The 23,326-nt window shown below is 44.4% G+C and overlaps 1 protein-coding gene across 2 annotated transcripts in view; it reads left to right on the forward strand.

Annotated features, from left to right (window-relative positions):
• The first annotated feature begins 708 nt into the window (after window positions 1-708).
• CLIC6 (chloride intracellular channel 6) overlaps window positions 709-23,326 on the forward strand; it is a 28,590-nt gene continuing 5,972 nt past the window's right edge. The window contains exon 1 of one of the 2 annotated variants that reach the window (XM_039709543.1): window positions 709-3,252. In XM_039709543.1, the coding sequence (XP_039565477.1) occupies window positions 790-3,252 (2,463 nt within the window). In that variant the 5' untranslated portion in view covers window positions 709-789. Of the gene's footprint in view, window positions 3,253-21,724; window positions 22,192-23,326 lie in introns of those variants that run through there. The other variant, XM_039709544.1, reaches the window with a different exon arrangement.

The raw sequence follows: 23,326 nt of genomic DNA on the forward strand, positions 1-23,326 counted from the left end.
GTTGTGTTGTTCCCTTTTACAACATTCGCGAGCTGACAAGGACACATTTCCCTTCTTAACAGCCTTTGGAGCAGCCCGAAGCGGTTCACCCGTGTTTTTAACAAACCGTGCGGGGACCACGGGGGCCGTGCCAGGTCGGTGCATCAGCAGTGGATGCTCAGAGGATGCCTTCCTACACCTGATTTGGGAAATGGGGCCGGCAGAGCCTCAGCCGCAGCTGTGTGCCCGGCTGGGGACAGCAGTGCCAGGGGCACCGCGGCGGGGCTGGGAGCGGCCGCCGAGGGGCAAAGCAGGGCACGAAGGGGGCTCGGGGTGCGAGGGGAGCCCCGGGCGGGAGGGGACACACGCACACACACAAAGAGGAGATTTTTGGCCACTCTGCAAAGGCTCCGGTGTTTGCGGGGAGGGGATGGCCGGGGGCAGCGCTCGGTGAGCTGTGGTCCCGCTGCACAGCGGGGCTGGGCAGGAGCTGTGCCCGGAGTGATGGGATGGGGCAGGGGCTGTGGGATGGGGCAGGGGCAGTGCCCGGAGCAGGGTAGGGGCTGTTCCTGAAGCGAGGTAGGGGCAGTGCCCGGAGCAGGACAGCGGCTGTGCCCGGGCAGGAGCGGTGGGACGGGCAGGAGCTGTGCCCGGAGCAGGGCAGGGGCAGTGCCCGGGCAGGGGCAGGCGGAGGGAGGAGCGCAGCCCCGGCCCCGCCGCCCCGGGCCCCGCGCAGGCACCGCCCCCGTTCCCCGGCCGTGCTCCGGCTCCGCTGCTCCGGCTCGTCCCTCGCGTCCCGGCGGTCCCGGCATGGCGGAGAGCCCGGGGCGGCCCCCGGAGAGCAGCGGTGTCCCGCGGCAGGGAGGCGAGGGCTCGGCGGCGGCCGGGGCTCGGGCCGGGCTGTGCCCCGAGGGCGCGGCCGAGCCCCCGGACGGGCCCGCGGAGCGGCCGCGGCGGAGCGCGGAGGCGGCGCCGGAGCCGCCCGGGGACAGCGGCTCCCCCGAGAGCCCGGGGACACCGAGCGAGGAGCAGCGGGAGCCCGGGGACGGCCCGGGGCACCAGGGGCAGCCGGGGGTGATGGACGGGCCCGAGGGCTCCGCGGCGGCCAGGGCCGAGCCTGAGGGAGAGGCGGTGACGGAGCCTGAAGGGGCAGCCGCGGGGGCGATGGAGCCCGGGGACACGGCTGAGAGCCCGGCGGGGATGGAGCCCGGGGACACGGCCGCGGTTCCGACGGGGATGGCGCAGGAAGAGGCAGCTCCGGCAGCCACAGAGCCCGAGGACGGCGCCGCGGCCCCGGCAGGGACGGAGCCCGAGGGCGCAGGGGCTGCTCCGACGGGGACGGAGCCCGAAAAAGCAGCTCCGGCCGGGACGGAGCCTGAGGGAGAGGCGGTGGCACCGGCAGGGACGGAGCCCCAGGTGAGAGAGGCGGTGAGGGAGGAAGGCCCGGCGGAGAGAGAGCCCCAGGAGCCGGCCACGACTGTCCCGGCAGAAGCAGAGCCTGAGGAGGCTGCGGCGACTGCCCCGGTGGGGACGGAGCCCGGGGAAGCACAGGCGACAGTCCCGGTGGGGACAGAGCCCGGGGAAGCAGAGGCGACAATCCCGGTGGGGACAGAGCCCGGGGAAGCAGAGGCGACAATCCCGGCGGGGACAGAGCCCGGAGAAGAACAGGCGACAGTCCCGGTGGGGACAGAGCCCGGGGAAGCAGAGGCGACAGCACCATCGAGGACAGAGCCCGGAGTGGCGCTAGGACAGGCGGGGACAGAGGGAGCAGAGCCCGAGGAGGCTGTCGCGACAGCCCCGATCGGGACAGATCCCGAGGAAGCTCTGAGGGAGGAAGCCCCGCCGGGGACAGTCCCTGAAGATGAGGTGCAAGAGGCAGCCCCGACGGGGACAGAGCCCGAGGGGGCCGCAGTGACAGCTCCAGCGGGGACAGCCCCCGAGGATGCGGTGCAGGAGCCAGCCCCGGCTGATGTGGCAGTCCCTGAGGAGAGGGTGGCCCCGGTGGGGACAGACCCCGAGGATGAGGTGCAGGAGCCAGCCCCGGTTGCTGTGACAGTCCCCGAAGAGGCGCTGGGGACAGTCCCTAAGGATGAGCTGCAGGAAGCAGTTCCGGCTGGGACAGTTCCCGAGGAGGGGGCGGCCCCGCTGGGGACAGACCCCAAGGATGCGGTGCAGGAGGAGGCGCCGGCGGGGACCGTCCCTAAGGATGAGGTGCAGGAGGCAGCCCCGGATGATGTGACAGTCCCTGAGGTTGCGGCGCAGGAGGCGGTCCCGGCAGGGACAATCCCCAAGGATGCGGCGCAGGAGGGAGCTCCAGCAGGGACAGTCCCCGAGGAGGTGCTGGGGACAGTCCCTGAGGATGCGGCCCCGGCTGGGACAATCCCCGAGGATGCGGTGCAGGAGGCAGCCCCAGATGATGTGACAGTCCCCAAGGATGCGGTACAGAAGGCAGCCCCGGGTGATGTGACAGTCCCCGAGGATGGGATGCAGGAGGCAGCCCCGGATGAGGTGACAATCCCCGAGGACGAGGGACAGAAGACAGCCCCGGATGGTGTGACAGTCCCTGAAGCTGCGGTGCAGGAGGCAGCCCCGGATGAGGTGACAATCCCCGAGGACGAGGGACAGAAGACAGCCCCGGATGGTGTGACAGTCCCTGAAGCTGCGGTGCAGGAGGCAGCCCCGGATGAGGTGACAATCCCCGAGGACGAGGGACAGAAGACAGCCCCGGATGGTGTGACAGTCCCTGAAGCTGCGGTGCAGGAGGCAGCCCCGGATGAGGTGACAATCCCCGAGGACGAGGGACAGAAGACAGCCCCGGATGGTGTGACAGTCCCTGAAGATGCGGTGCAGGAGGCAGCCCCGGATGAGGTGACAATCCCCAAGGATGCGGTGCAGGAGGCAGCCCCGGATGAGGTGACAATCCCCGAGGACGAGGTACAGAAGACAGCCCCGGATGGTGTGACAGTCCCCCCGGCAGGGACAGTCCCTGCGGAGCCTGCCGAGCTCCGCGGAGCAGCTCAGGTGCCCTTGCCCTCCCAGGGGCTCCCGGCTGGCGGTCCCCGGTCCCCGGGCGGCCCCGGTGGCGAGGCGGAGGCGGAGCGGGGACCGCCAGCCCCGGCGGGGACAGCAGCCCCGGGGCCCGAGAGCGGCTGGGATCGGAGCCTGAACGGGGAGCGGCACCGGGAGCGGCACCGGGAGGACGGGACGGGCTCGCCGGGCGCCCCGGAGGAGGAGGAGGAGAAGCAGGACCACGACATCTCCCTCTTCGTTAAGGTAGGGATGAGGGGCTGCGGGGAATCTCCGCTGGGAATTTCCCCTTCCAGGACCCTGTGGGGAGGAATTTAAACGTGGCAGATGAAGGGCCAGCCTGGCCAAGGTGGTTTTAGTTATTAACGCCCAGGAATCGCTGGCGTGAGGAGCTCTCAGTGGATTTGCAGATCTCCAAAGTTCAGGGAGAAGGGCTCTCATCATCGGGGCTGAGAGGGAAGACCCTGGGAAATGTCATTTCAATGTGATGTGGGATTTTTCTAACACCAGTTATGGGTGATGTTTAGAGAATTGTCCCAGATTTTAGCAAGGCTGAATTCACAGTCGGTAAAGAGCATCCCTTGGAATTGTCCAGTTCGTGTTTGTTTGAAGGGAAGGTTTGGGTTACAGGGAAATTGGAAAAAAAAAAAAAGAAAAAAGAGGGAAAAACTAAAACCAATTTCTGATATTTTATTGAGTAGAGCTTTAGACCTTTCTATCCTGTGCCTGGAATCCCACCAAAATCCCTGGAGTTTGGCATGGGAACAGCAGCCATCCACGGAGTCTTTATAGATGGGGATTTTTGGTGTGTAGGAAGCATCTGGAGGTGATTTCTTCCCTCTTCTCTGACCCCTCTGGACTAAAATGTGGAGCAGGGTGAGATAAACATAAAGCTAAAGAAATAAACCTGGGGAAGCAGAAGGCATTTGGGACCTTCTCCTCCACAAACCATCCCATCCTGTACCTCCTGAGCTGGCTGAGGCTGCTTCAGCCAGCCAGAATTCACACTAAAACAAATTAAAATTAAAATTAAAATTAAAACTAAAATTAAAACTTGGTGCCTTCCACCTTATGGGAGGAAAACATGGCCAAAATGAGAGAGCAGCCTAGAGAACAAGAGCATTTGTTGTGACTCTGTGGTCCCCAAATATTAGGATTAAAGTTGGGCTTTGAAAATCTTTGTGAATTCATAAAGGCAGAAGGAGAAGGGAGGAGAATTTTGTGATGGGCTTAATGTTGGTAATTTAAGAATGCCTAGAAAGCAATCCAGCTGCTTTTCTAATTATTTCTGTGTTACAAAGCTTGAGTGTTTTACCTCACCCGGAGCTGGATTTTTGTAGTTGGGGTTAGGTTAGTTTTAGTCAGAGGTTGGCATGAGTTTCTCCAGGAAAAGGGGAAAAAAAATCCAACTGGAGAGTTCAGTGTGTCCCCAGGTACCAAAATGGCCATGCCATGGTTTGATAGCACAATAGAAATACAGAGAAATGTAAAAATAAATCCCAAAATGGGAGAAAATGCACAAGAAAACAGCACAGGAACAGAGCTGGAATAATCCTGGCAGTTCCCCTGCCAGGGCAGATTTTCCCAGGCCAGGCCCACATTAAAATGCAGTGAAAATGTTCTGAGAAACATCAGCCTCAGGAAAACCCCCTGGAAGAACAGAACACCACAATTCCCAGGAGCCTTTCACTGGGTGCTACCTGATTTCCATTTGCCCATGGAACAATGTAATTTATTTCCTTTAGATAACAATTCCCTTTATCCCAGGTGTTCCAAAGGCAAATGTTCCCCAAGGTCACCCAGATATCCTTTCCTTGGGAATTCAGTGTCCCTGGTACCTTGTGCTCTCTGCTCTTCAAGGGCTTTTTCCTTCTGTAGCAAAAGCTCTTTATTGATCAGAAAACTTCTGTAAATGTCAGATTTTTTTTTTTTACCATTTAAATATACTTGAACTCCCACTAAAATTCACTCCATTGATTTTTAAGCAATAGAACATTTATTTAAGACTTAAGAGCTTATTTCTAAATTGAAATTGCTATCTCATTATTTATAGACGGAAAACTCAACAGAATCACAGCTGCAGATTTCTGAATTCCAAAGATTCCTAAGGATTTCTCTGTACCACAAACACTTGGCCAAACAACCCATCTGGAGCACAAGGCCTTGCTCATCTCCCTCAGTTTCAGGGTTAAATGGATTTTAGTCAAAGCTGGCCATGAGCATAAGGTAATAGATTTTATCCAAGGAAAAGCAGGGGGATTTATCCACTTTGGTGACATTCTTGGTCTCTAAATCTTTTCTCTCCATTCAGAGGATGATTTCATTCCCATCAGAGACAGAGCTTATTTGGCTGCAGCAGAATTTCCCTGAGATACACTTGAGTGACTTTGCACAGAGCAGGGCAGAGTTACAGGAAGGGCTGGAAAATGAGAAAGGAGAAGCTTTGCTGGGAGTACGGGAAAGGGAATAACTGCATCCCTGCCTGCAGGGTCAGTGTGCCCAGCTGGAATGGAAATGGGGGTTTCCTACAAAAAAAAAAAAATTTCTCTCATGTGATGAACCTGGGCCTTAAATAGAACTGAGATTATGAAGTAGCAACTGAATTTTGGGTGCTGTAGGTAAGGAATCCGTGGGCAGCAGGAGCTCAGCTCCCTGAACACCTGGATGCCTTTTCAGTGGAGTCTGGGCTGCACCTGGTGCTTGGAGTAAACATTGGAATTGTCACCACTGAGGAGGTGCTGGTGCTGAAAATCTTGATTTTTCCTCCTCAGTCAGGGTGTAACTGGCTGAGGTGAGCGTGGTTCACAGCCAGTAAATGTTGTGCTGTGTCCATATCCAGGTGGGCAGCTCTTTATGGGCCCTTCTTAGTGCAGATTCACCGCAGGAGCTCAGTATTTCAGTGATCTCAATAAGGGAAATGAAAGATTCCTGTGTGCAGAACCCTTGTCTGCAGCAGAATTTCCCTGCCCCGCTCCTGAGATACCCTTGAGTGACTTTACACTTCTGTAACTTGTGCAGAGTTACAGAAAGGGCTGGAAAATGAGAAAGGAGAAGCTTTGCTGGGAGTACGGGAAAGGGAATAACTGCATCCCTGCCTGCAGGGTCAGTGTGCCCAGCTGGAATGGCAATGGGGGTTCTGTTCCCATTTGTTCCACCAGTTTCACACACTGCCTTCTGCTGCCTTCTCCTCACTCCCTCTTTTTATCCTTCCTGAGCTCCACTCCTTGGAGCTTGTCTCAGGTGCCACATCACTGCCACTTGAAAAAAAGTTAATTCTTAGCTTTAAAAACCCTGCCATTTAAAGTCCTGGGGGTTTTTTTGGGTTTTTTTTGGGTTTTTTTTTTTGTAAGTTGCTTCCCTCCATCATTCATTTGGATATTTTAATTTGCATTTTAAGTGAGACTTTTGCTTTTTTAATCGAGGAGTTATGAAAGCTTTGGGCTGGGGACAAGGTGGGCATGGGGCACAGCTGGGACTCCGTGGGCTGGGAGGGCTTTTCCTGTTGTATTTGGGTTTCCCCCAGACGAAGGGAGGAATGATGAATCTGACTCCATGTTCTCAGAAGGCTAATTTATTATTTATGATACTATATTATATTAAAGAATACTAAAGTAAAGAATACAAAAAGGATACTTACAGAATGCTAAAAAGATAATAATGAAAACTTGTGACTCTCTCCAGAGTCCTGGCACAGCTTGCACTGGTTGGCCAGTGAGTCAAAATAATTTACAACAGAACCAAATGAAACAATCTCCAAACACATTCCAAAGGAGTAAAACACAGGAGAAGCAAATCAGATAAAATTGTTTTCCTTTTTCTCAGGGGCTTCTCAGCTTCCCAGGAGAAAAAATCCTGGGCGAAGGGATTTTTCCAGAAAATGTGAATGCCACATTTTCCAGCCTAGGGATGTTGGGATTCTGTGAGAGTTATCCCAGAAGAAAGAAAACCGAATCCTGGAGCAGGCCAGGAGCAGGCGCGAGGCTGGAGGTGGCCAGAGCGGCTCCAGGCAGGGCTGCTGAGGCCTGAGCCCTGTGGGGCTGCCCAGCAGGAGCAGCAGAGCCCCAGAGCTGCTGCTGCAGGGCTGGCTGCGCTGCTTTGGGCTCTTGGGCTGCACAAAAAGCACCAGAGCAGCGTTTCCCCCAAGCCAGAGCAGGAAGCTGGCTCCCTTCCCGTGGGTATTTGCCCTCTCACAGCTCCCTTTGAATGTTTTTTTCAGCTGGAACATGGCAATTGCAGGTTCCCTAAAGCAGCTTAGAGGATCTGGCATTACAAATTCCGTTCATAACTCGCCGGGTTGTTGCTGGGTGTGCTGGGGGCTCCATGAGCAGCAGCTTCTCTGGGGCTGGGAATGAGAAGGGCTGCAAGGTCCCTCCCAGCCCAAACCTTTCTGTGGTTCTGTGATTCCAGGAATGGCTGAGGGAGCTGGGAAGGGGCTCAGCGTGGAGAAAAGGAGGCTCAGGAGGGACCTTCTACAATTCCCTGACAGGAGGCAGTGAGGTGGCCTGTGATTCCAGGAATGGCTGAGGGAGGTGGGAAGGGGCTCAGCGTGGAGAAAAGGAGGCTCAGGAGGGACCTTCTACAATTCCCTGACAGGAGGCAGTGAGGTGGGGTCGGGCTCTGCTGCCGTGTCCCAAGAGGAAATGGCCCTAAATTGCACCAGGGGAGGCTCACAATGGAGATTAGAACAAGATTTTTCCCTCTGGAAGTGGTCAGGCCTTGGGCTGAGCTGCCCAGGGAGGTTTGGAGTCACTAGAATTGTCCCAGAGGAGTCTGGATGTGGCCTTGGGGACAGGGTTTGGGGTGATGCTGGTGGGGCTGGGATGGCACTGGGTGATCCTGAAGGGCTCTTCCCACTTTGATGATTCTGGGATTTGGACAACTGACAGACCAACATCCTTTTCCAGACTGACATAAACCACAGATAGAAATGAGTGATCAGAAATATGAAGTTGCATCTAAAGTATTTTTGTATGTTTTAGTCAGAATCCCAGACTGGTTTGGGTTGGAAAGGGCCTCAAAGCCCACCCAGTGCCACCCCTGCCCTGGACAGGGACACCTTCCACTGTGCCAGGCTGCTCCAAGCCCTGTCCAGCCTGGCCCTGGACACTTACAGGGATAAGGGAACCACAACTTCTTTGGGTAAATATTTCCTGGCATCATCCTCTGCCCATGCTTTGGAAATGTTAAATAATCTGTGTGTCCCCAGGATGGTTCAGGCCTCAGGCCCCTGCTCATCCCTAGGGCCCATCTCTGTGGTTTGAAGGTTGGTTTTAGGCAAAAAGAAAAAAAAAGAAGGAAAGTCAAGGTCTTCAAAGGTTCCTGGCCCTATTCCTATTTTTACTTCCTCCCAGCTGACTGCTGCAGTAAAGCCCCACACCATGTGTTCTGCTTTAAGCACAGGCTTAGAGTCACGTGCAGTGTAAGCCCCTCATTAACCAGGGAGCCCCTTCCTGATCCAGGCCCAGGGCACAGCCTGGATTTTGTGCTGGCTGGAACCAGCAGAGTCTCCTGAGGAGATCAGCCAGCTGCCCAAATTCCACCCCTGGGGCCTCTGCTCCTGGATTTTCTCTTTGAGTTGTTCTGGCCTGTGAGCAGCACGGAGAGGCCGAGGGTGCAAGTTCTCCTTGGCTGCTCTCTGCCCTCAGCCCCTGCTGGGCTGAAATCCCAGCCAAGTTCTCCCAGTAATTGTCAAGTCATTTTCAAGTAATTCCAGTTACTTCAGCCCCTAAATCCTGGAGAGCTTCAGACTTGCTCAGGAGCCTCCCTGGGAGTGTTCCTCTGGGTGTGGGACATGGTTCAGAGGTGGTCATGGTGGGACTGGATGAGCTGGAAGGGTTTTTCCAAATGTCACCATTTTGGGATCAGGGAATCATCCTGCAGCTCTGCCAGGGAGTTCTCACTCTGCCAAAAAATATTCAATTTTTTTTGAGGCCTTATTGATGTTTTCTGTAGAGGAGTAACAAACCAGTCTAGAGAACTCCTGGCATTCACAAATATAAAACATCAGAGAGTGGGGAGTGATTTGCTGGAAAGTGATTTGACCAATTACTTGGAAAATACAACTATAGTGAAATTAAATTATTAAAAACATCAGGTGAAGCTTTGGGAAGGGAATGCTTTAAATAAAAATGTGTAGTAGAAGGTGTCCCTGCCCATGGGTGAGGTGATCTTTAAGATCCTTCCAACCCAAACCATTCTCTGGTTCCAACAGTGCAATTTTTATGGAAGTACCAGTGTGAGACCTTTCCATGCAAATCCATCTTTATGACTCTTTCTTGGTTTAAATTCTGTTGAGCAGAAGTGATAATGGAAGTTCTCAGTATACCCAGGATTTTTCAGGATCTCATTCCTGGTGATGCCACCCGGAATTGCAGTTTTATGGTTTTTAACCAGAGAGAGACTGTGGGAAACTGATTTGTAGAAAATTTTTAAACTTTTATTTTTAAACTTGTTATTTTAAAAAAAAATTTCTGACTCCATCTCTGGATCAGAAAAAATCATAATCCAACAAATGCCCCCTCTCCTTCAGAGCTGGGAAAGGGAATCAGGCAGAGAAAGGAAAAATTAGAGTTTCTGGAAGGGGAAGCAAAGCGTGGAGACTCCCACCTGTGCCATCACTGAGTTTATTCCCTGTTTTTTCCCTGGAGAGGTCCTACAGCTTAATTTTCTTCCCCTGAGGGTTTTGGGGCACTGGCCAGGAACCTTTGGCCAGCGCTGCCAGGGATGCCCAGGGTGGGATTTGGGGGCTCTGGGCAGGGCAGGGGTGGCACTGGGAGATCCCTGGGGGTCCCTTCAGCTCAGGAAATTCCCTGATTGTTTGAAATTAATTGCTTGTCCCCCTGAGCCTGCCCAAGTGAACACCCTGGGAAGGTGACCCAAACCTCCTTGCTGAGATGATAAAATGTCCCCTGTGATAAGGCCCTGTGTGCATTTCCATTTCCAGATAAAAACTCAGCTCAAGTGACTCTGTTCCATTGCTCTCAATGACAGCACTGTCTCAGTACTGAGAGTTTTAATTCCTTCCTAAAAATACCGAATTCTCCAAGAAAACAGCTCCACAGCCTGGCACTACTGGTGCAGGCACAAGGACAAAGGTGGAATTTCCCTTTTTGTTTCATTTCTCTCCATATGCTGACATTTGAGCACAGGTGAGAATATTGCAAATATTCATAAGTGGAGTTGTCAGAGACCAGAGCCAAAAAGCAGAATGGGAGCAGTGAAAGTGAAGCATTCCCTGAGCTACAAACGAGTTAAATATTGACCGAGATTTCAGAACAATTCCCATTTGTGTCTTGGTGAATCATTGACATTGCCCTGGTGGCTGTTTTAGAAATGAGTTTTAAAAGCTCTTAGAGAAGAGGAGCATTTTATAAATACAAAAAAATATCAGTTTTTTCATAGTGGGGCAGATGAAACTCAAAACAAGCTCCAAATATACCCAAAATTCTTCAACAATTTCAAACCCGTGGTAAAAAAAAAACAAACCAAAACCCAAAAACAAAAACAAAAAAAACCCAAAAACCCCAAAACAACCCACCAAGCCCTGAGCAGAACCCCAGCTCCCTCTGCCAGGAGCTCCAAGGGATTCCCCAGGATCTGGGATCGCTCCTGGTGTCGAGGGAGATCAGTGGGGTTTACATTTCATTCCTGCAGAGTATCATTAAAACCCCTGTTTTAATTAGCAGAGCTGTGTTTCTCCTCATTTCCCACAGAACTGAGGTGCTGGGAAGAGCAGGATGGAGAACAGGAATTGGAACTTCCACTGGGAATGGAAATTCAATTTATTCCATTTTTAAATGTTCTTGGAGGGCACCTTCCCACTGCAGCTGACAGGGTTTATTTCATTCTTTCTACGTGGATCAAAACATCACATTTTATTCTATTTCTATTCCTTCTATTTCATTCTTTCTATGTGGAGCAAAACATCACAAATTTTTCTATTTCTATTATACTTTATTCTCTCTGTGTGGAGCAAAACATCACATTCTATTCTATTTCTATTACATTTTATTTATTCTTTCTGTGTGGACCAAAACATCACATTCTATTCTATTTCTATTATTTCTATTTTATTCTTTCTCTGTGGACCAAAACCTCACATTTTATTTGTGGTGAAAAAGCTCCCCAACCCTTTCAATATTTCACTTTTACATCTTGATTTAAATTAGGAATATCTTTGGCCAAGTATTTTCTACCCAAAGATGCACAAAAGAGCTTCTTTATGTTCAGTATTTCTTAGTATTCTTTAAGTATTCTTACTATTCCTTATTTATTTACTTATTGGTTTCCAGTACAAATCACACAATTTTATACATATAATTTATATATATTGTTTTGTATGTATTGTATACCATTTATATGTATTAACTTACATTACATATAATTTATAAATAATTTAATATTAATAAATTAGTTAGTTTATAAATTTATTTCAGTAATTTGTTAGACTACAGATACTATTTATATGTATTAATTATTGTATTACATAATTTATAATTTCAGCTTTGACTGAATTTATTACATAGAATTTATACACATATACAATTGATATGCATATAAATTTAGAAATATAAATTATAGTTTATATATACATACACATATATAGTTTACATACATACTATTTATATGTATTAATTATTATATTACATAGAATTTATAGTTTCAGCTTTGACTGAATTTATTACATATAGATTCTTACACTGAATTTATACAGATATATATAAAATTTATATGCATATCAATTCAGATATATAATTTATAGTATATATACATACTATTTATATAAATTATTATTTTACAGAGAATTTATAATGTCATTTTTTACTGAATTTATTACATATAATTTCTTACACATAATTTATACACATATAAAATTAAGATGCATATCAATTTAGAAATATAATTTTTATTTTACATATACATACACATATAATTACATAATTTATAGTTTATATACATACTATATATTGTTATTTTACATAGAATTTATAATTTCAGTTTTTACTGAATTTATTACATATAATTTCTTACATAGAGTTTATACAGATATATATAGAAAAGTGATATGCATATCAATGTAGAAATATAATTTTCATTTTATACATATATAATTACATAATTTATATTTTATAAACATACTATTTATATATATTATATTACATAGAATTTATAATTTCAGTTTTTATCAAATTTATTACATATAATTTCTTACCCATAATTTATACACATAAAATTGATATGCATATCAATTTAGAAATATAATTTATAGTTTATATACATACTATTTATATGTATTAATTATTATATTACATAGAATTTATCATTACAATTGTTACTGAATTTATTACATATAATTTCTTATACTATAATATATAGTATATATAATTATATGTAATTTATAGTTTATATACATACATATAATTTCTTACATAGAGTTTATACAGATATATATAGAAAATTGATATGCACATCAATGTAGAAATATAATTTTCATTTTATAAATATATAATTACATAATTTATATTCTATAAACATACTATTTATATATATTATTATATTACATAGAATTTATAATTTCAGTTTTTATCAAATTTATTACATATAATTTCTTACCCATAATTTATACACATAAAATTGATATGCATATCAATTTAGAAATATAATTTATAGTTTATATACATACTATTTATATGTATTAATTATTATATTACATAGAATTTATCATTACAATTTTTACTGAATTTATTACATATAATTTCTTATACTATAATATATAGTATATATAATTATATGTAATTTATAGTTTATATACATACTATTTATATGTATTAAATATTATATTACATAGAATTTATAATTTCAGGTTTTACTTAATTTATTACATATAATTTATACACATAAAATTGATATGCATATCAGTTTAGAAATAGAATTATTTTACATATACATACATATATAATTACATAATTTATAGTTTATATACATACTATTGATATAGATTATTATTTTACATAGCATTTATAATGTCATTTTTTACTGAATTTATTACATATAATTTCTTACAGATAATTTATACACATAAAATTGATATGAATATCAATTTATAAATATAATTTATAGTTTTTGTTAATTTAGAATGATACAGGCAGTTTTTATATAATTTTTAATGCAGTTTTTGTATTTCTGCGCTGCAGGGTCAGCGTAAATGCAGCGCAGAGCAGGATGTCCCACAGAAATCCCCTGTAATCCCTTTTCCCCAGCAGCACGATCAGGAACACAAACCCCTTTTGTTGCAGTAATTCCCTGCCAGAATTCCCCAGGGATGTGAGGTGCTTTTGTCCCCAGGCTGAGCTGGGATTAGGAGCAGCAGGGAGGGATGAGCCCGAATTCTGGGGCAGGATAAAGGGTTAAGAGCCTTTGGGCTGTGCTTGTGACCTGGGAATGTTGTTTTTGTCAGGAAGGGATCACCTGGAATTTTTTTTCTGGTTTTATTCCATGGGTTTGGGCTGGAGAACAAACACCTGGGCACAAACAGGGCCCTGCAGAATTCCCAGCACAGGGAGTTGGGAATTGCTGCTGGCAGATCCAAACCACTGAGCTGGAACTGATTGCACCTGCCTTTGCTTAAAGGGTTCTGGGTTTTCTTCCACTGCTGCAAAGGATGGAAAATAAACTTGAAAATTGAAATTAGGCTGGGGAAGGATTGAAGGGAGTGATCAGAGCAGGCTGTGGATGCTCCCAGGGATGGGGCAGCCTCCCCACCCTCACAGGGAGGAATTCCCTCCTAAAAGAAGACAAAAATTAATGATCATCATCTGCTGATAATAAAAAAAAACCCCAAATGGTGGTGACTCCAATCTGGTCTGAGCGAGACACAAACCAAGGACAACTCAAAATGCAAACCAAAATTGCAAACCAGCAATTACTCCTGTAGGAGAAAGATGCTCCCAAACTGGGCAAGATTAATTCCAACTCTGCTGAAGTGCAGCTCAGGTTTTTCAGACTTTCAGTCCACAATTTAATTTCCCATTTAATTTTCCCATGCTCTGCTAAATCCTGTAGCTATTGTAGTGTTTTTAAATGCAGATCTGGTGTAGGGAGACACATCTGAGAAAAGAAAGCTGCAATTTGCATTTTGCCTTTGTAATTTCATTGGATTTTAGGGATTTTTTTTTAAAGACCTGTAGAGAGCCATGGCTGTGGCTGGAAATTCCTGTGACACCATGAGGGGCCTGGCCCAAGGCAAAACCAGAAAAAAATCAAATTCTGGGTAAAATCACAGAATTTGTTCATTTTCCTCTTTTGTAAAGAGTGCCTTCACACATAAACTTAATCTTTAATTTCTTAATTGTAAATAAGGTGAATATTAGTAAACCACAGCCTCTAATAATGCAATACAAGACATCTCACATTTTAATGTTCACCTGCACTCCCTCGGTTTTTGCTCACTTTGCAGAATTCTCATTTAATAGTTCATTTATTTATCACCTTTATCAGAACTGGAAGGGTGTAGAAATAATGGGCAGGTTTTAACATCAAAATCCAATTTAAATGGATTTGATGTTAAATTTGATTAAGTAGCAGGACTGAGTTTGGACCATTTGTTTCTCATTATTTATAAAGCAACTGGCCACAGGTAAAAAGCTGAGTGCCACAAAGTTGCTTCTTAGTGAAGGAGAATTTCCCCATCTGCATCAAAATCATGTAATGACTTACAGAGTAATTAAGTTAATTTCTGCAGTAATTACTAACCCAGCAGCCCAGGGGCAGTCAGTAAAGCAAAGAGAGGAGAAAAGAGCCTTTCTCTGTCCTGAGGCACACAGGGGAGAGGAAGCTGGATCCGGAGGGAAAATCCTGCCCTGGCAGGGTGGGCAGGGCTGGGATGGAATTCCCAAAAATCTGGGGCTGCCCCTGGATCCCTGGCAGTGCCCAAGGCCAGGCTGGACACTGGGCTGGAGCAGTCTGGGACAGTGGGAGGGGTCCCTGCCATGGCAGGGGTGGCACTGGGTGAGTTTTAGTGTCCTTTCCCACCCAAACCATTCCATAATTCTATGAAATTACAGCTTCAGCCTCACTGTCCTCTCTGTTGTCTAGAGAGAATTAGAATTTCCAGGTGGATGTCACCCCCTGGAACTGTGAGCACTGCTCAGTACCTAAAAAAAGGGCTGAGGGAGAGAGCCCATAAAAATCCAACATCAATAATATGCTAAAAATAATGTGTCAGAAATATCCCGTAACATAAATAATATCCCATAAATAAGTAATAAGCATCCCATAACATAAATAACTTAAAGTCATAAATATCCCATAAATAAATAAATATGTTAAAAATATCCCATAACATAAATAATGTTAAATCCCATAACATAAATAATGTTAAAAATATCCCGTAACATAAATAATATCCCATAAATAAATAATAAACATCCCATAACATAAATAACTTAAAGTCATAAATATCCCATAAATAAATATATATGTTAAAAATATCCCATAACATAAATAATGTTAAAAATATCCCATAACATAAACAATATCCCATAAATAAGTAATAAACATCCCATAACATAAATAACTTAAAGTCATAAATATCCCATAAATAAATAAATATGTTAAAAATATCCCATAACATAAATAATGTTAAAAATATCCCATAACATAAATAATATCCCATAAATAAGTAATATATATCACGTAACATAAATAATTTAAATGCCATAAATCTCCCATAAATAAAATGTTTAAAAAATCCCATAACATAAATAATATGTTAAAAATATCCAACTTTTTTAATCCTGGACGTGGCCAGGAGCATTCAAAGAGCAATTTCCAGCTGAGAATTTTATTGAGCACGCAAATCATGAAACCTGAAATAAAATAATGGCAGGAGATTGACTCCAACACTGCATGACAGCGAGAATATCAAATCCCAGAAACCAAATCAGAACGGGAAGACTTAAAAATGGAATTGTTGGCTGTTAGGAGATCATCCATGGCCAGGATAAACCTGCCCAAGGTTGAAAATGTGAGGGAGGAAAGGTTTCCTCATTTCTGCAGGTGGGATCCCAGCCCAGGCCCTGGTTTAAGGTCACAGCAGCCCTGCCCTGCTGGAGATAAACTCAGCCTTGAGCCAATTCTCTGATCCCTGACCACCACCAGCAGCTCAGGGGAGTCCTGTGCTCCTGAAGCTGTGCAGGTTAAAGGTAATTAATTTCTGTCCAGGTGTAAAGGTAATTCCTTTTTTCAGCTTCAGTGTAAAGGTGATTCCTTTTTGTGCAGGTGTAAACTTAAATCCCTTCTATGCAGGTATAAAGTTAATTCCTTTCTTCCCCACCAGTGTAAAGTGAATTCCTTTATGTGCAGGTGTAAAGTAATTCCTTTCTTCACCTTCAGTGTAAAGTTAATTCCTTTCTGTGCAGGGGTAAAGGTAATTCCTTTTTTCAGCTTCAGTGTAAAGGTGATTCCTTTTTGTGCAGGTGTAAACTTAAATCCCTTCTATGCAGGTATAAAGTTAATTCCTTTCTTCACCTCCAGTGTAAAGTGAATTCCTTTATGTGCAGGGGTAAAGTTAATTCCTTTCTGTGCAGGTGTAAAGTTAATTCCTTTCTGTGCAGGGGTAAAGTTAATTCCTTTCTGTGCAAGGGTAAAGTTAATTCCTCACCTTCAGTGTAAAGTTAATTCATTTCTTCACCTTCAGTGTAAACTTAATTCCTTCCATCATCTTCAGTATAAAGTTAATTCCTTTCTGTGCAGGGCTAAAGGTAATTCCTTTCTTCACCTTCAGTGTAAAGTTAATTCCTTTATGTGCAGGTGTAAAGTTAATTCCTTTCTTCATCTTCAATGTAAAGTTATTTCCTGTGTGTGCAGGTGTAAACTTAAATCCCTTCTATGCAGGTATAAAGTTAATTCCTTTCTTCACCACCAGTGTAAAGTGAATTCCTTTATGTGCAGGGGTAAAGTTAATTCCTTTCTGTGCAGGTGTAAAGTTAATCCTTTCTGTGCAGGGGTAAAGTTAATTCCTTTCTTCACCTTCAGTGTAAAGTTAATTCCTTTCTGTGCAGGGCTAAAGGTAATTCCTTTCTTCACCTCCAGTGTAAAGTTAATTTCTTTCTATCCAGGTGTAAAGGCAATTCCTTTCTGTGCAGGTGTAAAGTTAATCCTTTCTTCACCTCCAGTGTAAAGTTCATTCCTTTCTGTCCAGGTATAAAGTTAATTCCTTTCTTCACCATCAGTGTAAAGTTAATTTCTTTCTGTACAGGTGTAAAGTTCATTCCTTTCAGTGCAGGTGTAGTTAATTCCTTTCTGTGCAGGTGCAAAATTAATTCATTTCTGTGCAGGGGTAAAGGTAATTCCTTTCTATGAAGTTGTAGTTAATTCCTTTCCTCACCTCCAGTGTAAAGCTAATTCTTTCTGTGCAGGTGTAAAGTTCATTCCTTTCCTCACCTTCACCTGCTCTCAGTTCCTTCCATCCCCTCCCCTGGTGTCTCCTTTAGGCCCAGCTTTGGCCAAAAACCTTTAATCCCACCAGGATTTTATAAAAACACTTCGGAAAATCCTCTGGCATTCCCTCAGCCCTGCCCATGGTCTGTGAATGGAGGTTCTGTTTGATTTTAAGTGAGGAGCAGATTTTTCATTCCTTTTTTGTTCAGTGCTGAGCTCACAGTGCCTGGATGCTGCTCTGAAGGTTTTTTCCCCAGTGTCCCTGAGGAGGAAGAAAACAACTTATAAATAAATAATAATGACTTATAAAGAATAATATCTTATAAAGAATAATAACTTATAAATTATAATTTATAAATAAATAATAATGACTTATAAAGAATAATATCTTATAAAGAATAATAACTTATAAATTATAATTTATAAATAATAATAACTTAATTGGAGCAACCTGGGATAGTGGAAAGTGCTTACTTACTGAAAAAAAATGAAGGGAAAATCCCTTTTTCTTTACCTGAAGGAGTGTCCAGCTGCTGTTTTCTCACCCGTTGTGTTGAACTTCCCTTTGGGGATGTCACACACAGCAAGACAATTTTGAAAGTGCCAAAAATACAATCTATCTTCAAAAATCACCATCAACATTTTAATATAATAAAACTTAATTGGAGCAACCTGGGATAGCAGAAAGTGCTTATTTAGTGAAAGAAATGAAGGGAAAATCCCTTTTTCTTTACCTGAAGGAGTGTCCAGCTGCTGTTTTCTCACCCGTTGTGTTGAACTTCCCTTTGGGGATGTCACACACAGCAAGACAATTTTGAAAGTGCCAAAAATACAATCTATCTTCAAAAATCACCATCAACATTTTAATTCTAAATTTTTTTTCTGCTATTTTGCCAAGAAAATAAACAGCAGCTGAAATATCTGATTTTAGTGCTGGGTATTGGTGGGTAGGCAGAGCTTTGGGGCTGTTGAAAAGCAATTGGAATAATAAGTGGCAAAATTGGGACTTTCTCCCTGAAAATGTATTTTTAATTGCAGCTGCTGTATCTTAAAATTTAGCCTGGAATTGCAATTTCAGCATCTGAAGTGCAACATTTCAAGCCCAGTAGGTGGCATCACAAGGGTTCTGTAGAATTCAGTGTTTGGGTGTTGGTTCTCCAGCCCGTGGAATAAAACCAGAGAAAATTCCAGGGGATCCTATCCTGAGAAAAAGCTTTGGACTGGATGTGATCTGACTCAAATAGAACATAAAATGTTAATAAGTGCATTAGAGTTGCATTGAGTGAACAGAAATTACTTATAATTTTAATTTTTATGGTATTTTTTAACAGCAGTACTGTTGCCAGACAGAATTAATTTTGAATTTTTAAAACGTTTTATGTAGCCTCTATATAATTTTAATAGATGTAATATTTATTTTTTAATGTTGCCGAAACAGAAGTAAATTTGGTGGAGTTTTCAGTGTTTTAATCATGTAGAAATCTGCAGAAACGCTGTACAAAAGTTTAAAAACCACTCTGTGTCCTCCAGGAGTAGATGGGATGTTTTGCTAATGGAATCAGAGTGGTTCCTGTTGGGAGGGACCTTAAGGATCATCCAGTGCCAGCCCCTGCAGGGACACCTTGCACTGTCCCAGGCTGCTCCAGCCTGGCCTTGGACACCGAATTTATATAAAATTTAGTTAAATTTATAGAACATTAACTATTGACTAATTAATATATTAATTATTAATTTTATATAATTTTATATAAATTAATATAATTTATACCACAAAAGTGGTTGGGCCTTGGGCTGAGCTGCCCAGGGAGGTTTGGAGTCACTGTCCCTGGGAGTGTCCCAGAGGAGTCTGGATGTGGCTTTGGGGACAGGGTTTGGGGTGATGCTGGTGGGGCTGGATGGTGATGAAAGGTTCTTCACACCTCTGGAATTCTGGGATTGTGGGATCAGCCTGAGCCCCCAAGTCTGAATTCTGGGATTGTGGGATCAGCCTGAGCTCCTGAGCCTGAATTCTGAAAAAAAAAAAAAAAAAAAAATTTTTTTTTTTTTTTTTTTTTTTTTTGTTAAAAGAGGGTATCTGTCACAGCGCACTGCCAGAACACAATTGTGTCTGGAAAATAGACATGAAGGGTGTAGAAAACAGCAGGAGGGGCTGAGGGAGCTGGGAAGGGGCTGGAGAATTGCTGAGGAGCTGGGAAGGGGCTGGAGAATTGCTGAGGAGCTGGGAAGGGGCTGAGGCTGGAGCAAAGGAGGCTCAGGGGCCCTTGTGGCTCTGCACAAGTCCCTGGCAGGAGGGCACAGCCGGGGGGGTCGGGCTCTGCTGCCAGGGAACAGGGACAGGAGCAGAGGGAACGGCCTCAGGCTGGGCCAGGGCAGGCTCAGCTTGGAGACTGGAATGAATTGCTGTATAAATAAAAAAGTATAAATATAAATATATATACTTCATAGGATGTATGTAAATATATCTAAATTTTATATATAATTTAGATGAAATTATATATAAAATGTATATAGGAATAATATAAATATTTATATAAAATTGGGTAAATTTATATAAAATTATGATTAATTACATTATATAAATTTACATACATTTATATATTTTTACAATTTATAGAATTTATCTAAATTTTATATAAAATTATATACAAAATTTATAAAAAATATATAAAATGTTGTATAAAATTTGTATAAAATTTAGGTAAATTTATATAAAATTACAATTTATTAATTATATTAATTACATAAATTTACGTAAATTTATATACTTTATAATATTTATATAAATGTATCTAAATTTTATATAAAATGTATATATATAATTATATAAATTTAATATAAAATATATATTAAAATATATAGAATTTATATAAAATTTAGTTAAATTTATAGAACATTAACTATTGACTAATTAATGCTGGTATCAGCAACCCCCCTCAGGTTCTCCCTGCAGAGCTCCCAGCCCTGTGGGTGTCCCTGAGCTCCAGGGCCTGTCCCTGTCCCCTCCCTCTGTCTCTGAGCTCACCCTGGGCACAGCTCGTGGTGCCAAAGGCACTCCAGGTGCCACCACAGCCGGATCCACAGGACAAACGTGTCCCTGCATCTTCAGGAGGACCCTTGGCCACCTCAGCTCTGCCATGGCTGGGCCAGCTGCCCAAAGTTCCTCTGATTTTCTTCTCAGAGGACCCTCAGGGAGCAGCGCACCCAGCACAGCCTGCCAGGCCCTGGCACTGGCTGCCCACTGAGTTGTGGATTCCCCATCCCTGGCAGTGCCCAAGGCCAGGTTGGATGGAGCTGGAGCAGCCTGGGACAGTGGAAGGTGTCCCTGCCATGGCAGGGCTGGCACTGGAGGCTTTGAGGTCCTTCCCAGCCCAAACCAGTCTGGGATGGAGTTGGGTGCACAGCTGGCAGCACAGCTGGGCAAGGGCAGCAGGGTTGTGGCAGCTCCTGCAGCTCCAGAGATCCTTCTGGGAAGGAGCTGGTTCTTGGCTTCTTGTCTGCCTCTGTCAGGGTCAGGATTGAAGTGCTCCAAACAGCATTTTGTGTTCAGACTCAGATGTTTCTTAGTTCTTATCTGGATTGCAAACTGTGAGTTCTACAGCATTCTACTAACAAGATACAAAATGGCTAACTCTCTCTCTGCAAGGCCTGTTAAGGATGAACTGTCCAATTAAGAAATGACACCTAAATTATTTTCACTTTTAACCCAATACCCAACCACCCGTGCCCGCAATGGGGACTTTTTTATCCAATGACACAAAACCACCCAAACCCATGGAGAGGAAGCTGAAGAAGAAGGAGCAGCCTCCACCCTAAACCCTCCATCTTTCTTTATATCTATTCCTGCATTCTAAACCCTTAAACTCTGAGTTTCCCACCCTGTGATATCACACACTTCTGTTCTAGCTACACGTCTTTAATTTCAGTTTTATTATTGAATTTTGGAAGCTTCTCCAGGGCCTCAGGTCAATGCAGTGTTCTCTTAGGGGTCAGCAGCACAGAAAGTGTGGAATTCTCAGCAGCCAGGGTTCCAGCAGGAAGGAGCTGGTGGCATCCAGCTCATCTCCAGATGCCCCTGCCTGCTCCTCCACACAGGGCCTGTCCCCAGCAGTGTCCCCAGGCTGCTGCTCCTGCCTGGGCACAGCCTGGCACAGGGTGGGGTGCCCATTCCCAGCACCGAGGGGTCACCATGAGACTCTTGCCCTCCTTTTCCTTTTGGGGTGGGTAACGCCTGGCACCAGAGGCAGGATGAGACCAGACAGAGTCGTTGTGCATTAAAATGCCCATTTAAATGCACTTTTAAATGCACTTCGTCCATTCTAAGCCCTGCTGGCAGCATTTCAGGCTCAATTTTCCAAGATCCACAGCAGTTTTGTGTCTCCTGGCTGCTGGCAGCTGCTCAGCACTGCAGGGCACTGCTCAGAGTGGGAGGAAAACCACAATGACAGCTTTTGAGCAGCTCTCAGCTTTGCCACCTACAGAACAAGGCTTTCCTGACACAAACAAGGCTTTTCTAAGCCAGCAGTGCAACTGACAGAATTCTTGAGAATTCTCATCCCCTGTCAGTGCTGGAGACACTCCTGTTTTTCCCAGTGGCTGTGGGGCAGAGAGCACAAGGATTTGCCCAGGGAGGTTCCTCAGGTTCATAGGGAGAACCAAACAATTTATCCAGCCCTTGCCATGCATCCCTCCAGCTCCTGCCTGCCCCAGGCCAGGCCCTTCCTTCCAGCCATCGAGCTCTTTGTGAAGGTGAGACTGTGCAGTGTTTGTTTGTTTAAAAAAAAAAAAAACAAACTCAGCGGGACTTTTTGCTGTATTTGAGATATCTTTGATAGCACTGAGCTCTTTGTGAAGGTGAGACTGTGCATTATTTGTTTGTTAAAAAAAACCAAACCAACAACAAAAAACTCAACAGGACTTTTTGCTGTATTTGAGATTTGTTTGATGGCACTGGGCTCTTTGTGAAGGTGAGCACTGGGCAGTGTGTGTTTATGGAGGAGTTTTTGCTGTATTTGAGGTTTGTTTGATAGCACTGAGTGAGGGGAAAAGGACAAACAGAACTGGTTTGATTTGTGTGTCTTGTTGGGTTATAAGGGCTACAAATCCTAATGAATTAACCTATTAACTGTGAGACACTTGGGTTTTAATACTTCTGCCCCTGATTTAATCTTAACGCAGTGTGTGTTTGTTTGTGAAGCAGTTTTGCTGTATTTGAGATTTGTTTGATAGCACTGAGCTCTTTGTGAAGTTGGGCACCATGCAGTGTGTGTTTATGGAGGAGTTTTTGCTGTATTTGAGGTTTGATAGCACTGAGTGAGGGGAAAAGGACAAACAGAACTGGTTTGATTTGTGTGTCTTGTTGGGTTATAAGGGCTACAAATCCTAATGAATTAACCTATTAACTGTGAGACACTTGGGTTTTAATACTTCTGCCCCTGATTTAATCTTAATTTTAAAGCTGTGCTTTAGAAGAATCATGTGAAGGGCTTAAAAATGAGACCCCTGATCTCTTGCAGTGTTACACCAAGTCTCAGTCAGCAGCACCTCTGCAAGACTTTGCCTCCTTTTAACAAAGCCTCTTAACAAATTGCAATATAAATTACCTCAGAGCAACACTTCCATGGCCACCTTCTCCAGGGCTCCCACAGCCCTTTAGGTTGAAATTCTAAATTAGTTGATTTATTCTGCTTGTTCCCTTCAGTGCTTTAGACATCATATCTCTGTTTAGGCTGGTAAATATTTCCCTGTTCCTTTCCTGTGGTTGTAAGCTGATTTAACTCACTTTAATCTTGCAGGGACTCGTGCAGATTTATGAACACGTAGACAAATGAGGTGGAGGCTGTTTTCTCTGGAGGGACTGCTGTGATTTACACACAAATGTGTT

The sequence above is a fragment of the Passer montanus genome, unplaced genomic scaffold (genome assembly GCF_014805655.1).
Source record: "Passer montanus isolate IOZ18808 unplaced genomic scaffold, ASM1480565v1 scaffold213, whole genome shotgun sequence".
NCBI lineage: Eukaryota > Metazoa > Chordata > Aves > Passeriformes > Passeridae > Passer > Passer montanus.